The sequence below is a fragment of the Pinus tabuliformis genome, chromosome 2_1, assembly GCF_031772625.1.
Source record: "Pinus tabuliformis cultivar Carrire ecotype Pingquan chromosome 2_1, CPIR1, whole genome shotgun sequence".
NCBI classification, from domain to species: domain Eukaryota; kingdom Viridiplantae; phylum Streptophyta; class Pinopsida; order Pinales; family Pinaceae; genus Pinus; species Pinus tabuliformis.
In genome coordinates, this window is record NC_142299.1 from 94,545,705 (window position 1) to 94,565,151 (window position 19,447).

A 19,447-nucleotide genomic window follows, 5' to 3' on the forward strand; every position below is an offset into this window, starting at 1 on the left:
GTCCTTGGTCCACATCCGCTGGCAAGGTCATTCCATTCATATGTTTGATGGCAAGCTTGAGGTAAGAAAAGCATCTGACCACTCACTTGTCATGAAGGGAATAGAAGAAGAAAGGCTTCTCAAGCTGCAAGGAACCTCTGCTCGTGCACAACATTTCTCATACAGTTCTCATTATGAAGAAGGTACACTTCCATCAAGTTTATTATGGCATGCTAGATTTGAACATTTGAACTATGACAGCGTCCGCTTGTTGAAAAAAAATGGTGTTGCTGGTTTGCCTAAAATTCCTAGGAAACTTAAGCAATGTGATGCTTGCATTCTAGGAAAGCATAGCAAACAATCTTTTCATGATTCACATTCAATAGCACATAGAAAACTTGAACTCATTCATTCAAATTTATGTGGTCCAATGCTTGTTCCTTCTGCAAATGGAAATAAATATATGATAACATTTATTTAGACTACACCAGAATGTGTTGGGTTTATTTATTGAAGAACAAATCTGATGCTTTTCAAACATTCAAGAACTTTCATAAATGGATTGAAAATTATGCACAATCTCATATTGGGTCTATCCGCACTGATAATGGAAAAGAATACACATCAAATAAATTTGAAAACCATCTTCGCCAACATGGGATCAAACATCAAACAACTGTGCCTTATAATCCCCAACAGAATGGTGTAGCTGAAAAAATGAATAGGACAATCTTAAATATGGTACGATCCATACTCTTCTTCAAAAATGTAAAGATAATGTTTTGGGCTTGATGCTATTCTATGTGCTACATATATAAAGAATAGATGTCCATCTAATGCTATCAGAAACAAGACTCCATATGAAATGTGGTATGGACATGTTCCTTCGGTAAAGCATCTCAAGGTCTTTAGTTCCACCTGTTATGCCTTGATACTAAAGGTACATAGAAACAAACTTGGTGCCAGAAATCGTAAATGTATCTTCCTGGGGTATTCAAACACCTCCAAAGCATATCGTCTCTATGATGAAGTAAATAAAAAGTTTGTTGTATCTAGAGATGTAATTTTTCTTGAATCATCCAAAACTGACAATGTTGTTGAGCGACAACTTGATCGCCTGGATAGATTCGCAAAAGCAAAATCATTTCAAGAATTTGATAATCAGACTCCACATCTTGAAGGGGGAATTCCTATACCAGATCAACTTGTGGAATCTTCTTCTGAAGAACACTCTCCCCTGCATGAAACTCCAACAACGAATGATGCTTTAAGTGATGTGATTGACAGAATTGGGAGACTCAACCTTGATTCAGTCCCAACTCAATCAGCGAAGCAGCCTGGACCATCTGAGAAAGGTCCCCCAAAGTGGCTGACGAAGACACTTGAAAGTGTTCATCTTGATGAGGTTGGAAAGACAGGAACTAGAAATTCAAACCGGCAAAATGGAGGTGATGTAGATGACTCTAATTCACCTGTTGATATGGATGTTTCTTATGATTGTGAATTGAACTTGTCTACAGATTTTGAACCAACTTCCTTCAAAGAAGCTGCTTCTCATGATGAATGGAAAGAAGCGATGCAAAAAGAGTATGATGCCCTCATAAAGAATGGCACTGGGAAGCTAGTTGATCCTCCATTAGGAACCAAACCAATTGGTTGCAAGTGGGTCTACAAGAACAAGTATAAAGCTGATGGCTCACTTGACAAGCACAAAGCTAGGCTTGTGGCAAAATGTTTTGCACATAAAGAGGGGGTCGATTATGAGGAGACTTTTGCCCCCACAACGAAATGGGCTACCATCCAGACACTCTTTGCCCTAGCAGCTCAGAACAGTTGGAAAGTCCATCAAATGGATGTAAAAACTGTTTTCTTGAATGGAGATCTAAAAGAGAATGTTTTTATGTCCCAGCCTGAAGGATTTGCTGTGAAAGGACACGAACATAAAGTATGCAAACTTGTGAAGTCCTTGTATGGCCTCAAACAAGCACCGTGAGCCTGGTATGAAAAACTAACTGAGCGTCTTCTGAAACTCAATTTCAAACATTACGATCTTGATGATGCAACTTTATTTGTCAAGAAAGTTGGAAAAACAATTGTATATCTTGTGGTATATGTAGATGATCTTTTGATGTCATGGAACAATGAAAGCTACATTGCATCCATAAAGAAGGAATTGGGGAAAAGTTTTGAAATCACTAATTTGGGCTATGTTCATTACTATCTTGGTATTGAAGTAACCCAACATCCGAAGTCCATATTTCTTTCTCAAAAGAGGTACATTAGAGATCAGGTTTGGCATGAAAGAATGCAATCCTCTTACTACTCCAATGGAACAAAACTTAAAGCTCACATCTATTGAAGGAAAAGAATTTGAGGATGCAACAGAGTATAGACAGCTTGTAAGAAGTCTCAACTACTTAACTACTACCAGACCAGACATTTCGTTTGTTGTTGGAATCCTCTCCAGGTTTATGCAAAAGCCTTGTGAGGGACATTGGTCTGCTGCAAAAAGAGTTCTAAGGTACCTGAAGGGAACTCAAGACTTTGGAATAAATTATACACAAGTGGACGACTTCAGCTTGATTGGATACTCTGATTCAAACTTCAATGGAGACAAAGAAACTGGGGTATCTACTTCAGGACATGCTATGAGTCTTGGATCAGGAGTTGTCTCTTGGAGATCACGCAAACAATCAGTTCCAGCAGATTCCACAACAGAAGCAAAATACGTGGCAGCAGCTATAGCAACAAAAGAAATTGTGTGGCTCAGGAAAATTCTTGAAGATTTGCAGGTAAAACAAGTACAATCAACTCCACTCATGATTGACAATACCTCTACAATAAAGTTGGCTAAGAACCCAAAGTTCCATGATCGAACGAAGCACATCAATACTAAATACCATCTAATTCGACATCATGTTGAGGCCAAAACAATCCATCCCTGTCATTGTTCCACTAATGAGCAAATTGCAGACATCTTCACCAAAGCGCTTGGAAGAGGAAAGCTTGAACGATTCAGAATGATGCTTGGACTCACCAACATCCCTTCAGATTAAGGGGGGGAATGTTGACACCTAATCTTCAAGATTGGGTGAATATAATGTAAATTAATAATAAGTAATATGAACAGTCATCGGGAGATGAAGTGAACAGTCTCTCCCTCATGTATATAATGAAGACCAACCTGAAGGAATAAAATATACGAATCAATTTTGCTTTGAGGAATTACTGCCTGGCCTGACAAATATTTAGGCTTAGTAAAATCAAGTTTGCTCTCTCGATGTTGATTTTACCAGTGCAAACAAGACTAATACAATTTTTCAAACTAATAACTACTTCCAATGATACAATTTGACTTCTTATAGCATTTCAATCAATAAGCAATTATACATCAAAAAAATTTAACCATTCACTTTCATCAATACAACAATAGAGATCACAATGAACGGTAAAACAAGAGATGAGAGACACCAGAAATTAGGCTAACATCCATGGCAAAACCCACAAGGGGAAAACCCAACCAATCTTTCCCTATGAGAGAGAAATTCAATTCATCAGAATATTCCAACAAGATTCCAAATTCTGACCTCAACAAATACCAACTCAAACCAGTGAAAAGAGAGAGAAAGTGCAGCAAACATTGGTCAAAGTCAAGTCTGAAACAAAGGGCAAAATTTCAACTGGAGGAAGCTATGAACAAGAGGGCCAAAATTCGGTCAAACTTCAATTCAACAAGCACTTGCAATTCTCAGTCAAAGTCATAGGTTTGATCTATGGTCAACCTTCAGTCAATAGCCTAGAAACAAGACAAAATTTCAGTAAAAAAGTCAACAGATCCCTGGAATATTCAACCTCCAAATAGTCAAAGAGCTCAGTCAAACAAAAGCAAGCTCTCCAAGTCAACGCTAGTCAAACAAAAAATTAGAAGGCTAGTCCATGCGAAGCCGATTCTCCTTTGACTTATTCACACACTTGGATGTCTCCTTGCTATTTCAAATCGAATGATGTGATGCGGATGGATGCAAAATGAAGTCCAACAAGCTCTTATTTATGTGTCTTAGGAGGTGCCTTTTTCACATGTGCACTTTAGGCCAATTTGGTCAAACATCAAAATATGAATTTTCTCCATCAATTTGCCAACGAAAACACTAGCCATAGCTACCAAATTTTCAACACTCCCTCTTCGTAGGGAGGTACTTTTCATTCTCTCTCAAGATCAATCTCCTCGACCAATCCATAGGTCTCTCAACCACATCCCAAGGGAGACATCAGAAGTACAAGTCTCTCTCTCTCTATCAAGATCAATCTCCCCGACAAATCCATAGGTCTTTCATGTTATAAAATCATAAACGCAAAAAGATTTTCTTATACTTGATAATTACTTGTGAGATTCTTGTGTTCTCATTAACTTTCTTATGTTCTTCTTTTATCTTAGTTCATCAAGCAATTACCAAAACAATAGCACCAAGATCAAGGACACCAGATGTAGGCAGAGAGCCAAGGCAAAACCACAATCTTGGGGAAAACCCAGTCAACAACTCTTCCTTCAATAGTTTTTTCTAAGATAATCCAAGACCCTTGACTTAGACACAAACCTCCACACCAAGTCAGCCCATTCCTTTTTCAGCAGATGATCACTTTCCAGTACTATCTTCGACCTAGATGCAACAGTAGCAACAGCAGCACTTTGATGTAGTAGTATATTCGACCTAGCAACTTTGATCTTAATGCAACAACTTCAACCTTGATGACATACTTCAAAATTGATGTTGTAACAAAACTTCTTGATGTTGTAACAGAATTTCTTGATGTCGTAATAGAACTTCGACCTTGATGTCATAGCCCAGAAAATCACACGTTTGAGAGAGAGAGATCACCCAAAACCTTTGATCCTGCAATTCTCCTTCTTCCACTGCAACTTCGCACTTTGTCACGGCTTCTTCTAGGAGATCGAACTTGTGTGAGTGATTATCCTCCAGATGACTCAAACTGCTTCAATATATAGGCTTCTAGTGAGGTCGAATTACCCTTCTTGAGGCCGACTTGGTGTGGAGGTGACAAAATTCATTTTTGACATAAAAATAATTTTTTTACATGATTCAAGAGCCCGAGAAGGGTCTTATTAAATGTACAATGACTCTAATTACTCAACATAAATCCTAGAAGTCCTCAATGGGGACTTTGACCTAAAACATGATGACCCAAGCATGAAACCCATGCTTTAATAAGTCATAATAAGAATAGTAATAAAATTTCATTCTTTTTCTTCAGAGCATTATATAATGACTCAAATACATTTATGAAGACCGAACCTAGTTACATTCTTCAACACTTCCTCTTAACTAGGGAGGTATTCATAACAAGTACAAGGAAGATCTCAAACTATATGAACTATGAAGAGTTTAGGCACCGCAATGCCATGGACTAGATTCCTGACCAGGCAATCTATCCAAGGTCCTCCCACAGTTTAGGCACTTGCAATGCCACAGACTAGATTCCTGACCAGGGCAATCTATCTGAATGGGACTAAGATGGACTAAAGCTTTCAGCGTCTCTAGGTACCATTAGGATTACTTTCTAACCATCATCTCAGGGATCCAAGTGCGTATCCGAGGTCAGAGCTCTATCACCAACGCCGCCCTCCCTACTTCGGGAAACATACATCAACACAAAGTGTCGACCAAATGTCTTCCCAAGCAATGTGTCTTACCCACAAAGCCTCCACACTCCCAATTATTTCAATTGGTAGAAAATCCAACCTGATCAAATAGATCGGTAACAAATCTCTCCCGATCAAACTAATTGGTAACCATCATGTAAAACATGTTATCAAACCTCCGAGAGATTTACCTCTACAAACACAACCCCAATCAGTGACAAACTTTTCACATGTACATAAGTAAACACAAACCTTCACGGTTTTGCAGACAACCTGATGATGCTTCTCGCAGTAGGACTTAGAGACTTTCAAACGAATCTTGACACAAAATTACTCAACCATATGACTTTCTTTCCTTCTTCACATGCAACAGCATATTCGACAATCAGATCCTGCTTTCCTTCTTTTAGCAGCATCTCAAAATGCATTCTCTAATTACTTCTTTCAAGGTATCCATCAAGACTATGATATGCCCTCCCTCTTAACTAGGGATATTTCTTCTATCCAGACTCATAACTTAAGGAGATCAACTTCTTATGATATTGGAGAATCTTTCAAGGCTTCCATTCTTCTTATCAAAGTCATATTGATCATCATCATTCAAGTCATTTCCTTCATCATGCTTATCATATCAATTTTTGTGACATAAAAACTATGGCTGAAGCAAGAAAACTGATAGCTTGTAGGCTAAAATGTAAAAATACACACAGGTATTTAATAATAATAATTTTATACCTCAACAGGTGATCTTTTGTGAATGGGCATGTCTTTTAGACATGCCTTTTCACTTAATTTAATGACTATTTAACCTATTTAATATTTACATTAATTTTATTTATGACAATTGTTATGAATTATATTCATAACATAGCCCTTTACTTCGGAAGCTTTGTCCTCAAAGCTTTAATACTGTCGATTTTCTTCGCTTAGTATCTGTATATAATCTGGGCATCGTTTTGTCATGTAGCTCATTAATAATATCCCCTGATTTTTTTTATTTTATTTTTTTTAACTCTAGCCCTTCTTTTTTTTTCTTTTTTTCTTTTTTTTCTTTTTTTAACTCCAACCCTTTTTTTATAACTCTAATTTATTTTTTTAACTCTAATATATATATATATGAATAATAATAATATTATTATTATTAAAAAAATATATAATAATAATATTATTATTATTAAAAAAATATATAATAATAATATTATTATTAATTTTTTTAAATAATAATTAAATTAATTTAATATAATAATTTAATTAATTTAATTATATAATTAATTTATAACGAAGTGATTATAGCGTTGCGTTGAATCGAAACCTTGTTTGACCAGTTTTGAAAAACTTGTGAAGGCCCACTTAAATAGCTACCCATGACCCCAATTCCGTCAAAACTATGTCGCAGGTTTACAACCCGTCTGCCCGACAGACTTCCACATGAACAATGCACGTAGTTTAACCATGGTGTATCGACACAATGTATCGATCTCACACCCTTTGACCATTCAACCAGAGGGCACGACGTTCTGACAGAAGGTGAACATAAGTTCTTTACACGGTGGAACGGTCGTCGGCTGGCCATGATACTCCAGAATGAAGAGGATGCAGATAACAACTTCGAGTTAAACGCCTCCGCAACCCCACATATATATCTGCAACCATCTCTGCGACGACGTGATGATGAGCAGTGAACAATTCACACTCTTGCTTCAAAGAAGGGATGCCATAGAAGTCGGCGACTATGAGAATGTCGTAATACTCAAGGTGTCTGACGTCTAAGCCCAGTTCACCTGTGTAGATGAAATCCATTACGGATCCAAATGATGAAAACCCTATGTTGTGATCTTTGATGACCCCACCCATGTCTTGGAAATAGTCATCAGCCAACAATGCAGCGACCTTCTCTTCAGCCCCAAAAATTCTTAAATCATTTTTATTGGAATGACCCTCTGCATCACTGCATGAAACCCCCTCTGCAGATGAATCATGTACTGATTCTGCATTCAACCTGCCATTAAATCCCATGCCTTGCTCTGCCTTTACTGTCGCATTTTCCAGATTGTCAGACCCATTAACAAGCTTAGAAGCACAATTTGGACATCTCCATCCATTCTCTCCACTTAGGGTTTCTGGCCTCATGAACTCCACCAAGCAGCCTTCAACAGAAATTGGAATAATTGCAGGCTTCATATCTTCCAGGGTTTTAGTAGTTACAGGCATAACCTTAAACAAATTATTTCCTTCGTTTCCACCATACGAACTACAGAGCTTTCTGCTGCTGCTTTTTCATCATTATCAAAAAGATGCCAAATATCATCATGTGAATAAAGGTCTCCAATTGATGAGGAACTGACTTCTAATTCATTGTCAGTGTTCAATTCTGAAGACGTTTGTGTTACCTCAACCTCGTCACCAGCAACAAAATCCCTTTTTTTGTAAGGAAGGGAAAACACACGACCACCAAGCAAACCAAAAACAGATTTAGAAGTAGTGGCCTCATCATTCTTCAATTGGATTTTGGAAGATGATGGGTCATTTTGGCTAGGCAATGAGGCATTCATGGGCTCTGGTTTTCTTGGAAGTGACAATGACAAATCATAAAATGGCTCGTATGTCACCGAACGGTAACCACATTTTGAACAGTAAATTGTGCTACACAGCTGACCTTGAAACACACGATCCACCAAAGTTGCATTATTCCTCTGGTTCGAACATTCATCGTTGTTGCCCTCAACAGCCTCTCCATCTCCACAATTAGTGGACTTTGAGTTGCTTAAACTCACTAATTCTTCAGTGTGCAAGTTGTCAAGTAAACATCTGAGAAACTCATGGTTGTCCTGCTGCCTCAATCCCCTAAACTGTCGAACCTTGGCACAAATTGCACTAAAAAGAAACTCGGGATTGACTGCCTCATTTCCAGTTTCCATTATCATCCCAATTAAACCCTCAAATGGATCTCTATCATACTCTACATCATCGGTACTTAGGAGTGTTAGTCTTACACCTACTAAAAAACCCTTAATGTCTGGAAACTGTGGTTGCAAATCACTTAGTGTAGCAGAACCATTTGTTATATTTTCCATGAAGGTGTAACCCCTGTTGTGCTTGTGATCACCCAGGTCTTGAGGTAATGAAAGATCAAAATTAAAAATCTTCTTCCAATTTAATGGTTGACATGAACTTCTTGGAGGGTGAAACTTTTTAATTGCACTTTTAAAATTCATAGTTTGTAGAGGTCTTTTTTGTGAAATTGGAAACATTGACCTTCTTACTAAAGGTGACCTTGCTGGTTGCTACTGAAAAGCATCATTACAATTATCTTTACCATTATAATCTTTAACATCATCTTCATTCTTATCACAATCTATGTCTTCTTCAAAATTTTCCATATTCATATCACCACCTTCATTTGGATCCTTATCTTGATCTATATCAGCTTCATCGAAATCATCCTCTTTTATAGATTCTATATCTTCAAAACCCTGCTTTTTCTCAAGAGCCACTAATGGTAGACTTTCATTGACCACTTCTTCTTCGTTGACATGATATTGTACATCTTCCTTATTATCGATTTTCCTTTGACATGCTTTAATTTCTGCACATGAGTTTTCTAAACACTGAAATACTTCTTGAATTTTATTAAAATTCTCCATGGATTCAAGATGTGAATGGAATGGCATATTGTGCGTTGAACTGCATTCAAAGGCCTGCATGATTATGTCATGTGCCATGGCTCTAATACCACTGTAGCATAAAAACTATGGCTGAAGCAAAAAACTGATAGCTTGTAGGCTAAAATGTAAAAATACACACAAGTATTTAATAATAATAATTTATTATATATATAATTGTATAAGATGATATAAGATGATTTGAATGTTACAATGAGGCCCTGCTTTTATACCTCAGCGGGTGACCTTTCGTGAATGGGCATGTCTTTTAGACATGCCTTTTCACATTTCATGACTATTTAACCTATTTAATATTTACATTAATTTTATTTATGTCAATTCTTATGAATTATATTCATAACAACTTTACTTGCAAACATCTTCACCATCTTGAAGATTATGTACCTGCACGACTTAGATAGCAAGTACACACAAATCTATAGAAGCATGAAGTTAACCATATCAAAATCATACAATAATGGAAGCATTAGACTTTATAAACATAATCAACAAGAGACTTACTTCTATACTTCAACTTCTTGCCTAGGTTTTGTTACAAACCCTAAATCACATCAACAACTCAATCAAGTTATCAATCTCATTATATCAAGGGCTTCAATATTTCTTTCAGAGATATGACAAACTCTTTTATAACATATAGCAAACCCTCAAATCAATTCAAACAAGTATAATTTCAACAAAGCATCTAACAACTTTCAGAATTCACATGTTAGACTTCCTACAAGGTTTTTGTGCAAACCCTAGATTTCAAACATGAGCCATTAAGCTTCAACAATAAAAACCAATCACAGCTCAATTTCAGATTTCAACAATCTTTCATAAATCTCAGATTGTCACATTTGAAACAATGTCATCATATATTAGAGACTTGAGCTTCTTCTAAGATTTAGTTACAAAACCCTAAAATTCACAAATATTATCATCCCAGAGTATCAAAGTTCGACTAGGTTTAGTTCCAAAGCCTAGGACTTATGACCGTAACAATTAGGTCAACACATATATCTAGTATTCCATCATCATGCACAAGCATATCATAATAACATAAGTTAGTCAAACCCAATGACACAAACACATTCAAACATCTAACATATTTTATTAGATGGACAAACATATGCCTAGGGTTTCATTCCTATGACATTATCTAAAATAAGGGTCTTGCTCATAAACCCTACCAAACGCTTCTTTATCTTTATCAAAAACAACATTTGATTCTTCATACCTGGGGTTCCTTACTTTCTTTGAAGAGTCGACCATTTCCTTGATGGCCTGCATTACATGTCATTCCTTTGATCATTGAAGTTGTCCCTAGAATGATTGTTATCTTCATCAAGAGAATTGTCTCTGCCATTCGGACACTCCTTCGCATAATGGTCGAACTTATTGCAACCAAGGCATCTGCCTTTCCTTCCACCCTTAGATCCGGACTTCCCAATGAAGTGATCTTTAGGTAGGCCATCAGAAACTTCCGCTGCGCCATTTTGATAATATTCTCTGCTTTGACTTCACCCTCGGTGAATTTGAAGAGGGATGAGGAATCCACTGATCCTTTTGTCCTTTCCCAACTATCTTCGGTGATTGCTCTTTCACTCTTGCTTGGGCATTGTCTTCACCTCAGCTCTGATACCATGTTAATTTTAGGTATGTTCTATGCTTAGAGCAATTTATTTCAATTTTCATAGTTAGCTCAATATCACATCAGCATTAGAGTAAATTGCAGATAGAACATAAACACAAATCGCAGAAGACAAGACAAGACAAGAGGACACAAGATGTGGCGCTAGCCAGGGACAAACCCCAATGTAGGGAAACCCTTGATCAATTCTTCTTATATGTTTTTCAATAGTTCAATAGAGAGAGAGAGAGATAGTACGTTTACAACAGAAGTCAACATTTTGAATTATCTAGATAAGAGAATAGATCATCTCTAAGAAGATGATACATGAGATCAGTTGAAGACATACTGCTTCTACTGATTCTCCAAGGTGACTCCTTCACCTATCGTTGTGTTGCATTTCGTCATCGTACTGCACCTCGCCGCGCTGCACCATGATGCACCCATCATCACTATGCTGCATCTCATCACGCTTCATTAATCATGACTGTACCCATCACTATACTGCATTATGTGCCATTGTTGCACCATGTTTGCCATACTAACCTATGTGTTGGTTGCACATTGCTTGCTTTTTGTTCCTTGCTTGCTTGTTGTCCCTAGCATGCTTGTTGTTGCATGCTAGTTGTCCCTTGCATGCTAGCTGTAACATTGCATCCTTGGTGTATTTGCTGCTAAGTACCATACAATTATCTCAATGTTCGTTCGTTGTCCTTTGCATGCTGCTCTCCTTCGGAGACAAATGCTCCGACTGTACCGACTGTTCCCGGCAGTTCCGGCAGTTCTGGCTGTTCCCGGCAATTCCGACAGTTCTGGTTGTTCCCGACAGTTCCCGGCAGTTACAGCAGTTCCGGTTGTTCCCGGCAGTTCCCGCAGTTCCAGCAGTTCCGACTGTTCCGGCAATTCCGACTGTTCCGCCAGTTCCTGACAGATCTGGATGTTCCCGGCAATTCTAGCAGTTCCGGCTGTTCCCGACAGTTCTAGTAGTTCCAGCTGTTCCCTGCAGTTCCCGACAGTTCCGGCTTCTGCCATCTAGATTAGGGCAGCGTTATCCCTTAAGATCTCTCCTCCTACTAAAACCCAAAGACAAGTAGAGAGAAAGAGATCCCAAGTGTGTTAAAAATGGCTTGAAGGCCACCTCTATTTATACTAAAACGTTGGGCACAAGTGGGGTTTATTTGGTTGCTGGCCGACCTTGATGAATTGTCCCATAACACAAATAAATTCATATCTCCACGAATACTTGTCGGAATCGGATGATCTTTATATCAATCCTACACCTCTCGATGAGAGGGATCCAAGAAAAATATCAGCTTCCATTAATAAGATGACACACATGGAATTTGGCCCTAGTTTCCAATTTTAACACGTGTACCACATGGACTTTAAGTTACAACTCCAAAAGTCCAATTTAAAAATGAAACTGATGGAGAAAGGCCTCCATGAAGGATTAGAACAATAAAGTACTAATACTCTGATATTAAGCAAAAAGGCCTCAATGAAGGATAGAAGAATAAAGTACTAATAGGCTAATGTGTTCACACTGGAAAAAGTACAAGGGTAGACCAAACCACATTGCTAAGTTTCTCCTAAGACCTTTGATGCCCTTATTGGATAAAAATTTAAAAGTTAAGTTAGTTTGTGTATAAGAACAAGAAATTGTGAGCAACAAATCCAAACATACGAATAAGAACAAAGTCCCTATAGAGCTTGCATAAGTGCAAAAGTCCCATATATTGTCAAGACTACATACTTCATGGAGGTTTGTTCTTAAGATTTAAAGAAGTTTGTGTTCTCGGAGGAAAGTCGAGAATTAAGCTTATGTGAGAATCTCATACGAACATGGTTGATGTGGGAAGATCCCACTTAAGCAAACTTCTATAGTAAGAAAGCGATAATAAGAAGAAACTCTGACAAAGTGGGAAATCCTAGTCATGAGTCAAATTCATACACCAGGAACTTATACAAGAGGAGAAATACTTCAACAAACTATGGGAGATATACTCCCTATATCCTAAGAAGTAGCAACTAAAACACAATAATAGATCTAGTTGTAGATAAGATCTTTACTAGTCATAAGAATAAGTAATAAAAAATTATTTGTCACACCAAATCAATAATGACAATCTCCTAATGCAAACAACAATTGGAGATTATGAATGCATATGGAAACTTTAAGGATTAGAATCCCTATCATTCCTCCCAACGAAAAAATAGATAGCCTCCAATGCTTTTAGGAGAGAGAAGTGTTGGTGTCATCAATGCAAAACAAGCATTAAGCAAAGGCTAAGCTTCTTGAGCTATAAAGCAAGAAGTGGTAGAGGTTTGATGAAACTAGTGAGACAAACACATGCAATTCAAATTACAAAAACAAATTCTACCTATGTGATCTATATCAATTTAATGAAACCCACATCCATATAGGATCAGAAGAATTCTCAAAACCAACTAAACTTCTCCCAACGAACAAGTTACTAAAAAGATATAACACCCCACAAAGCGGTGTGATCTAAATGACAAAGTTGAAGCCAAATATATTCCAACAAAAATCTAGTGTGGAAACTTTGAATTTCCAAATAACTACCAAAAGAAGACATGTAAACTCCCAGAGTCACAAATATCTTGTGATGAAAATACATAAGGAATGGTAAAAATCACCACTCAAGGTAGTGTTACAAAGAAGCCCAACATGTTGGTGGAGGTTGCCAAATATGGACATCTCTGAATATCAAGAACGAACTGTGGGTTCTCATAAAAAAGGTCGATGCTCCTCCCTTCACTTGTAAGACTGATTTGGAACAATATACCAGCGGGGAACTAGTCGTACATTTGAGCCAAACACTGGTACTAAGAAAATTGATTTGGAATCAATTGTACTCTAGGACCTATCACTACCCTAATTATAAAGACTAAACCATTGGCCATCCTATGGACATTTCCATCTACTGAGACACCTAATTACCAAATCATGGTGCTTGCCAATTCTCTAGGAAAATAATCTGGATATGGGATGCATCCAATTCAATCTTACACTTTATGCACCTACTAGTAAGGACTTATAATGCAATATTATTTAACCAAAAAAAATAGAGATGAAACATGTAACTATATTTTTCTATCACATAACATACACCTTACAAAGTTAACTCTAGAATGATTTTTACATCACAAACTATCGCTACATAGGAATACAAAACGTCAACGAGAGTGCTAAAGGGCAGACCATGTGAATAAGAGGTCACATATTGATTGAATCAGAGTTGCTCATTTTAATCTCCCCACATGAACAGGTCAAAGAAAAATACTAGCACATGTATAACCACAATGACACAGTTGTTTTTGGACAATCATTCCCGAAAAAACCCAATGTGGGAAAATCGATGCAGCAGATGAGGATTTTTTTACTATTCTTTAGCAAAAATCTCATGAATTAAGAAAAGTCTTTCGGTAGAAATCACATAACAGAAATTTTTGGCCAACGCATTTCGAACCAACCAGTGTGGTCCATCATCAAGACCAAATGAAGAGGCAGACCATGGCAAAGGCTTAAATAGAGAACAATGTAGAGACCATAATTTCAAGTAACGACTATTTTTGAAAAATAATATTTAAATTACGATATTAATTTATTAAAAACAAATATTATTAAGTAACGGCTAGTTTTTGAAAAATAATATTTAAATTAATTTATTAAAATCAAATATTATTAAAAAAATTCTATTAATGGGAAATAATCAAAAGATATAACTAACAAGAATCAAAAAATCAAAGTCAATAATATTTTAATTATGATATTAATTTATTAAGTAACAACTATATTAAACGAGTAGGTTTTGAAAAATAATATTTAAATTAATTTATTAAAATCAAATATTATTAAAAAAATTATTAATGGGAAATAATCGAAAAATATAACTAACAAGAATAAAAAAAAATCAAAGTCAATAGTATTTAAATTATGATATTAATATATTAATTTATTAAAAAAACAAATATTATTAACGGTTATATTAAACGAATAGTTTTTGAAAAATAATATTTAAATTAATTTATTAAAACCAAATATTATTAAAAATTATATTAATGGGAATAATCGAAAAATATAACTAGCAAGAATCAAAAAATCAAAGTCAAACTCCAAACAAGAAGGGAAGTCAAAAATTATAAAAAGGAGTCAAGACCCTAATCGAGACAATATCATAAAATAAATAAAAATAATTGATGGAAATAAAATAAAATAGTAATAATTAATGGAAAATAAATAAAATAAAACAAAATTATACACAAGTAAAAAAAAAAAAAATATATATATATATATATATATATATATATTCAAAGAAAATTAATCAATAAATAAAACAGGGTCAACAATAAAATACAGTGTTGAGGCCCATTGACCCCTCTTAAGTTTGTACAAACCCCGAGTTGATAATTAAGTTGAGACCCTTAGGAATTCCAACATTCTTGTTGTGACACTAAGAGCCATCAGCATGCAAGGAAGAGGTTGAAAGGTGTGGACCTACGAAACTTGATTCGTTCCCCTGCCCTCTCGTGGCAGAATGGGATGAATCGGACACGATTCGGTCAGATTCATGTCCTTTCGATCGTGTCCGATCGGGGCGAAAAGATCTATAAGGCAAGATGATGAAAAGGGGCTTTGGATGGCTGGTGTGATCATGGAGGCGAATTAAGCATTTTCTGGGGTTAAAAGTGACTTTAACTAGTTAATAAAAGTCACTTTATTAAATTTAGGAAGGGAAAAGTGCTTTTATTATTTAATTGGAGTAAAAGGGTAAAAAGGTGGCAAAAGTGGCGAATGATTTATAAAAAAAGGGAAAATGAGGAGTCTCTCCTCATTCTCGCATTTTGTCACTTGAAAATTATAATCTTTGGGACAACTCTTGGAAAAGAGTCTAGGGTTTCTAGAAAGTTAGAAACCCTAAGTCCGGTTGCTAGTTTCAGCGATGAAACCATACAGCCTAGCTAGTTTGGGAGCGAAATAACTCGGATTTCGCCATTGTGCTTCAGTGGAGAAGAACATTTGACAAAGATGAGTGAGGTAACAGTGTTATCAATTGATTTTATCTTCTAATATTGGGCTTTCTATATATCTATTTGCTGGCTGAGTTTATTGGAGATGGAGCGCCAAACCTGAGACATTCTTGAGGGCCGAAGTACCTATTCTCTTGCTGGTCTAAGTTGCCCAATCTGAGCTTCATGTGAGGCTGAGTTTGCCTCTGTTATTGCTGGACAAGTTAGCCATAAAACTGAGGACGTGGGTGCTGTAGAAAGAGGGTTGAATTCTTTCTCAAACACTAGCCGAGTTCATCCATTTTCTGGTTTGAATTATCTCTTCATGTGTGGCTGAGCACTATGTCGAAAAGAGGCCCATATTTCCTTGCTGGCAGTGAGCTGATAACAAAAAGGAGGGTCAAGTACTGTGATTTCAGAGGGCCGAGTCTATTCTTTCCTGCTGGACAAGTTGTTGGGAGTGACCACGAGCTTGTGACTGAGTTTGCCAACTGAATGTGCAGAGATTACCACTGCTGAAGCGACCACGAACTACCCATTTTGCTGGCTGAGTGAACCGCATGGTATTTACAGTCAATCTGAAGGCAGAGTATGAAAGAGGGGGTCGATTTGCCGTTAGTTTAAAGGCTGGTAAATTCAGTCTTTACATGGACTGATATTTCTATATGAAAGGGGGGCGAGTTACAGTCTATTTCTCTTAATTTTGTATGGCTGGAACCACATCCAGATTCCAAAGCACTTAATGTATTGAAGTCCACACCGCTGAATTATTACCAGATTTGCTGATTATGAGAGGGCCGTGTTCCCTGTCTTAGTGGGCAGAGTTAAAGTGTCGTACGTGGGAATTACCTGTTGTAGCCTCTGTTGGAGAGATATAATCTTGCTGGTACATTCTGGGCATTGTAACAGCCATATAATTGGACAACAGTCAACTGGTATTTTATTTTATTCCTCTTTTCATTGCTGAAACACATTGTACAGTGGTATGTAACTCTTCGTGGCCTAATATAAATTACATATTGCTGGGTCAAGGCTTTATTCATGGCGGTATCCTGCTACTCTGTTTGCATTATTTGAATCGAATTGTAAAAATGCACCTACAGCCATGTTCTCACCAAATGTTTGACAAAACTCCTCACCAAAAAACCCAATAAAACTCAGAAAAAATGTGGGAGGTTTCGAGGTATCCCAAGGGGTGTCTTATATCTGGTGCATAATCATCCTAATTCACAGTACACCATTTAAGATTGAGACAATTTAATTGGCTTCATATTATACAGCAGTCGTATATACTCTAAGAGAAGCTCAAAAATATATACACTAAACCAAAAACCAGAGTGTTCAAAAATGGTATCTCAAAAAGAAAAAAGAATAAATATAATCATTTCCCAACTCATATATCTTATATAGAGGGAAGCTAAGGGAAGCTAAAATTTGCTAGTTGGAGTAGTTCCGAGCCAACATACTGCATCTGTGCCAAGTTGCTAAATGAATAGAAAATTCAAAAAATATAATCCCAAATCGTTTTAAATTAGGAATGTGTTTATGTAACTAACACAGATGCAATCTTAGAATGGGACAAGGAGCCAATGCTCTGTGATATCGAAAACCAGAAACCCTTAGCAAATACAGCTGACTCCCCTATATGCATTGTTGAGTGAAGCAAAAGAATGTTGACAATAACTTGTCCACTAATTTGACAAAGCAGATGTGCATATAAGTGCCGAGAAGGATTTGCATCATATGCCTCAAACCAATTAGCATGATACAAGGTGAAGCATAACATGTTCATTCAAGGAACTCTTTGCACGGGTTGATACAACTCACAAAAAAACAGATAAGGCATCTGCTACTAAAATGGCAAGTTTAAATAAATGTAATTGCTATAAAAGTACGTTCAGAACTGCCTTTTTTATATTTTTTCTTTTTATTTTTTTTTATTGTGATTAGAAGAACCAGCAATTAGGCTGGTTTCATACTCGTATGAGACAGGGTTGATTCTGACCGTTACCCACTATAACCTCTAGGTGCTCACATATACCCCTTCCACAAACATGGGAAAGTTGAGGTTTGAAACTGTGACCTTTACATGAGTGCATTAACAAAATACCCTGTCACCAACTGGTCTACACCCTGGGGCTCATTCAGAACTACTATAAGAATGCATCAGATTTTTAAAATGTCCTGACTACTAGATACAAGAGTAAGACCAGCTTAACTCGATAGACTCTCAACCAAGGTTCTCATACTCTCGAAGTAAGGCTGATTAACTCGACAGTCACTATAAAGGGCTGATTTGGCAAATTTGACCATCACTCAGTCCACAAGGCTGTAGTTGAGTGGTTCAGACAGGCCCAAGTTCAAACCCCAGATATAGAACCTTGGAAATTAATTAGTTGGCAGAACATTTATTCAAAAACTTGACCATCACTCGTATGACTCCCGAGTAATTCGGAATTAATTGCCATGCTATGCCAAGTTTTTGGCTGAGATATTCCCAAATCTGGTGTCGAATTTTCACAGTTGCCGGGACACTCCCAAGTGGCTGTCTTGCGGAGTCATTCCCAAGTCCTAATCTCATCAACTTGATCTCGGCTGATTTATAGCATCTCCTTTCGAATCGAAAGATTTGGATTCACAAGTAGATCAAAAAGAACAATACTACAAAGCCCAAATAAAAAATAAAAAAAATGAAACTGCACTTGTCCCTGGTGCTTGAACTAATAATGGGCTCAAACCCTTGGTCGTTTCTAATAATGGATAAAACAAGTGCGGATTCAACAAAAGTCATCACCATATCTTGTATCAATAATGCGTAGGGTTCCGGTGGACTGAATGAACTTGGATCGTCACCCGTGGCTTCTATAGGTATTTTTGAGTTTAAAACAAATTCTCTAAACCTGAGGCTTTCATAAAAATAAAAGTATAAACATGATGTTCAGCTTTCTATGCGAAATTTGAACTCAGCAACAGCAGCGCCATTGAGAAATACATACCTTGAGATGCCATGACTGCGGAGACGTACAGAAAATGCCTCCGTAAACGATGTTTGATCGCCTCCCTCTGTGTCTGTGGAGGTAAGAGAGGGAGGTTGAGTTAAGCAACGAATATATTTGTCAGCTCTGTGCGCTTCTTTTTCAGATAAATAATATTTATTTGGAGATAATATAAAGTTAAAGAAGCGTTGTCAAAAGAAATGTGGATTCCATATGTATCACCAAATATTTGGTTCGATGAGCCCTTGGGCTATTCCCATCTTATCTCCACTGAAATGAAATTTGTGGATATGAAGTGAGTACCGTGTTCATAAGTGATGATGTTTATGATTATGAAAAACATGACCTCTTACTTAGGACAAAGAATTTTGATGAGAGTCACCATGTGGATGTTTAGGTGATGTTATCATATTTACATGTGTATTATTTGTTAGAGAGAGAAAAAATGTGATTTGTGTTATTAAATTGTTAAATTGTATTGTTACGG

General features: G+C 36.8%; 1 protein-coding gene across 1 annotated transcript in view; it reads right to left on the reverse strand.

The window, feature by feature from the left end:
• The window catches only part of LOC149198947 (ankyrin repeat domain-containing protein 2A-like), a 286,873-nt gene extending 267,755 nt beyond the window's left edge, over positions 1 to 19,118 (reverse strand). The window contains exon 1 of the mRNA XM_089402233.1: positions 18,961 to 19,118. Within this exon, the coding sequence (XP_089258359.1) occupies positions 18,961 to 18,973 (13 nt within the window). The 5' untranslated portion in view covers positions 18,974 to 19,118. The remainder of the gene's footprint in view (positions 1 to 18,960) is intronic.
• Between the last annotated feature and the right edge of the window lie 329 nt (positions 19,119 to 19,447).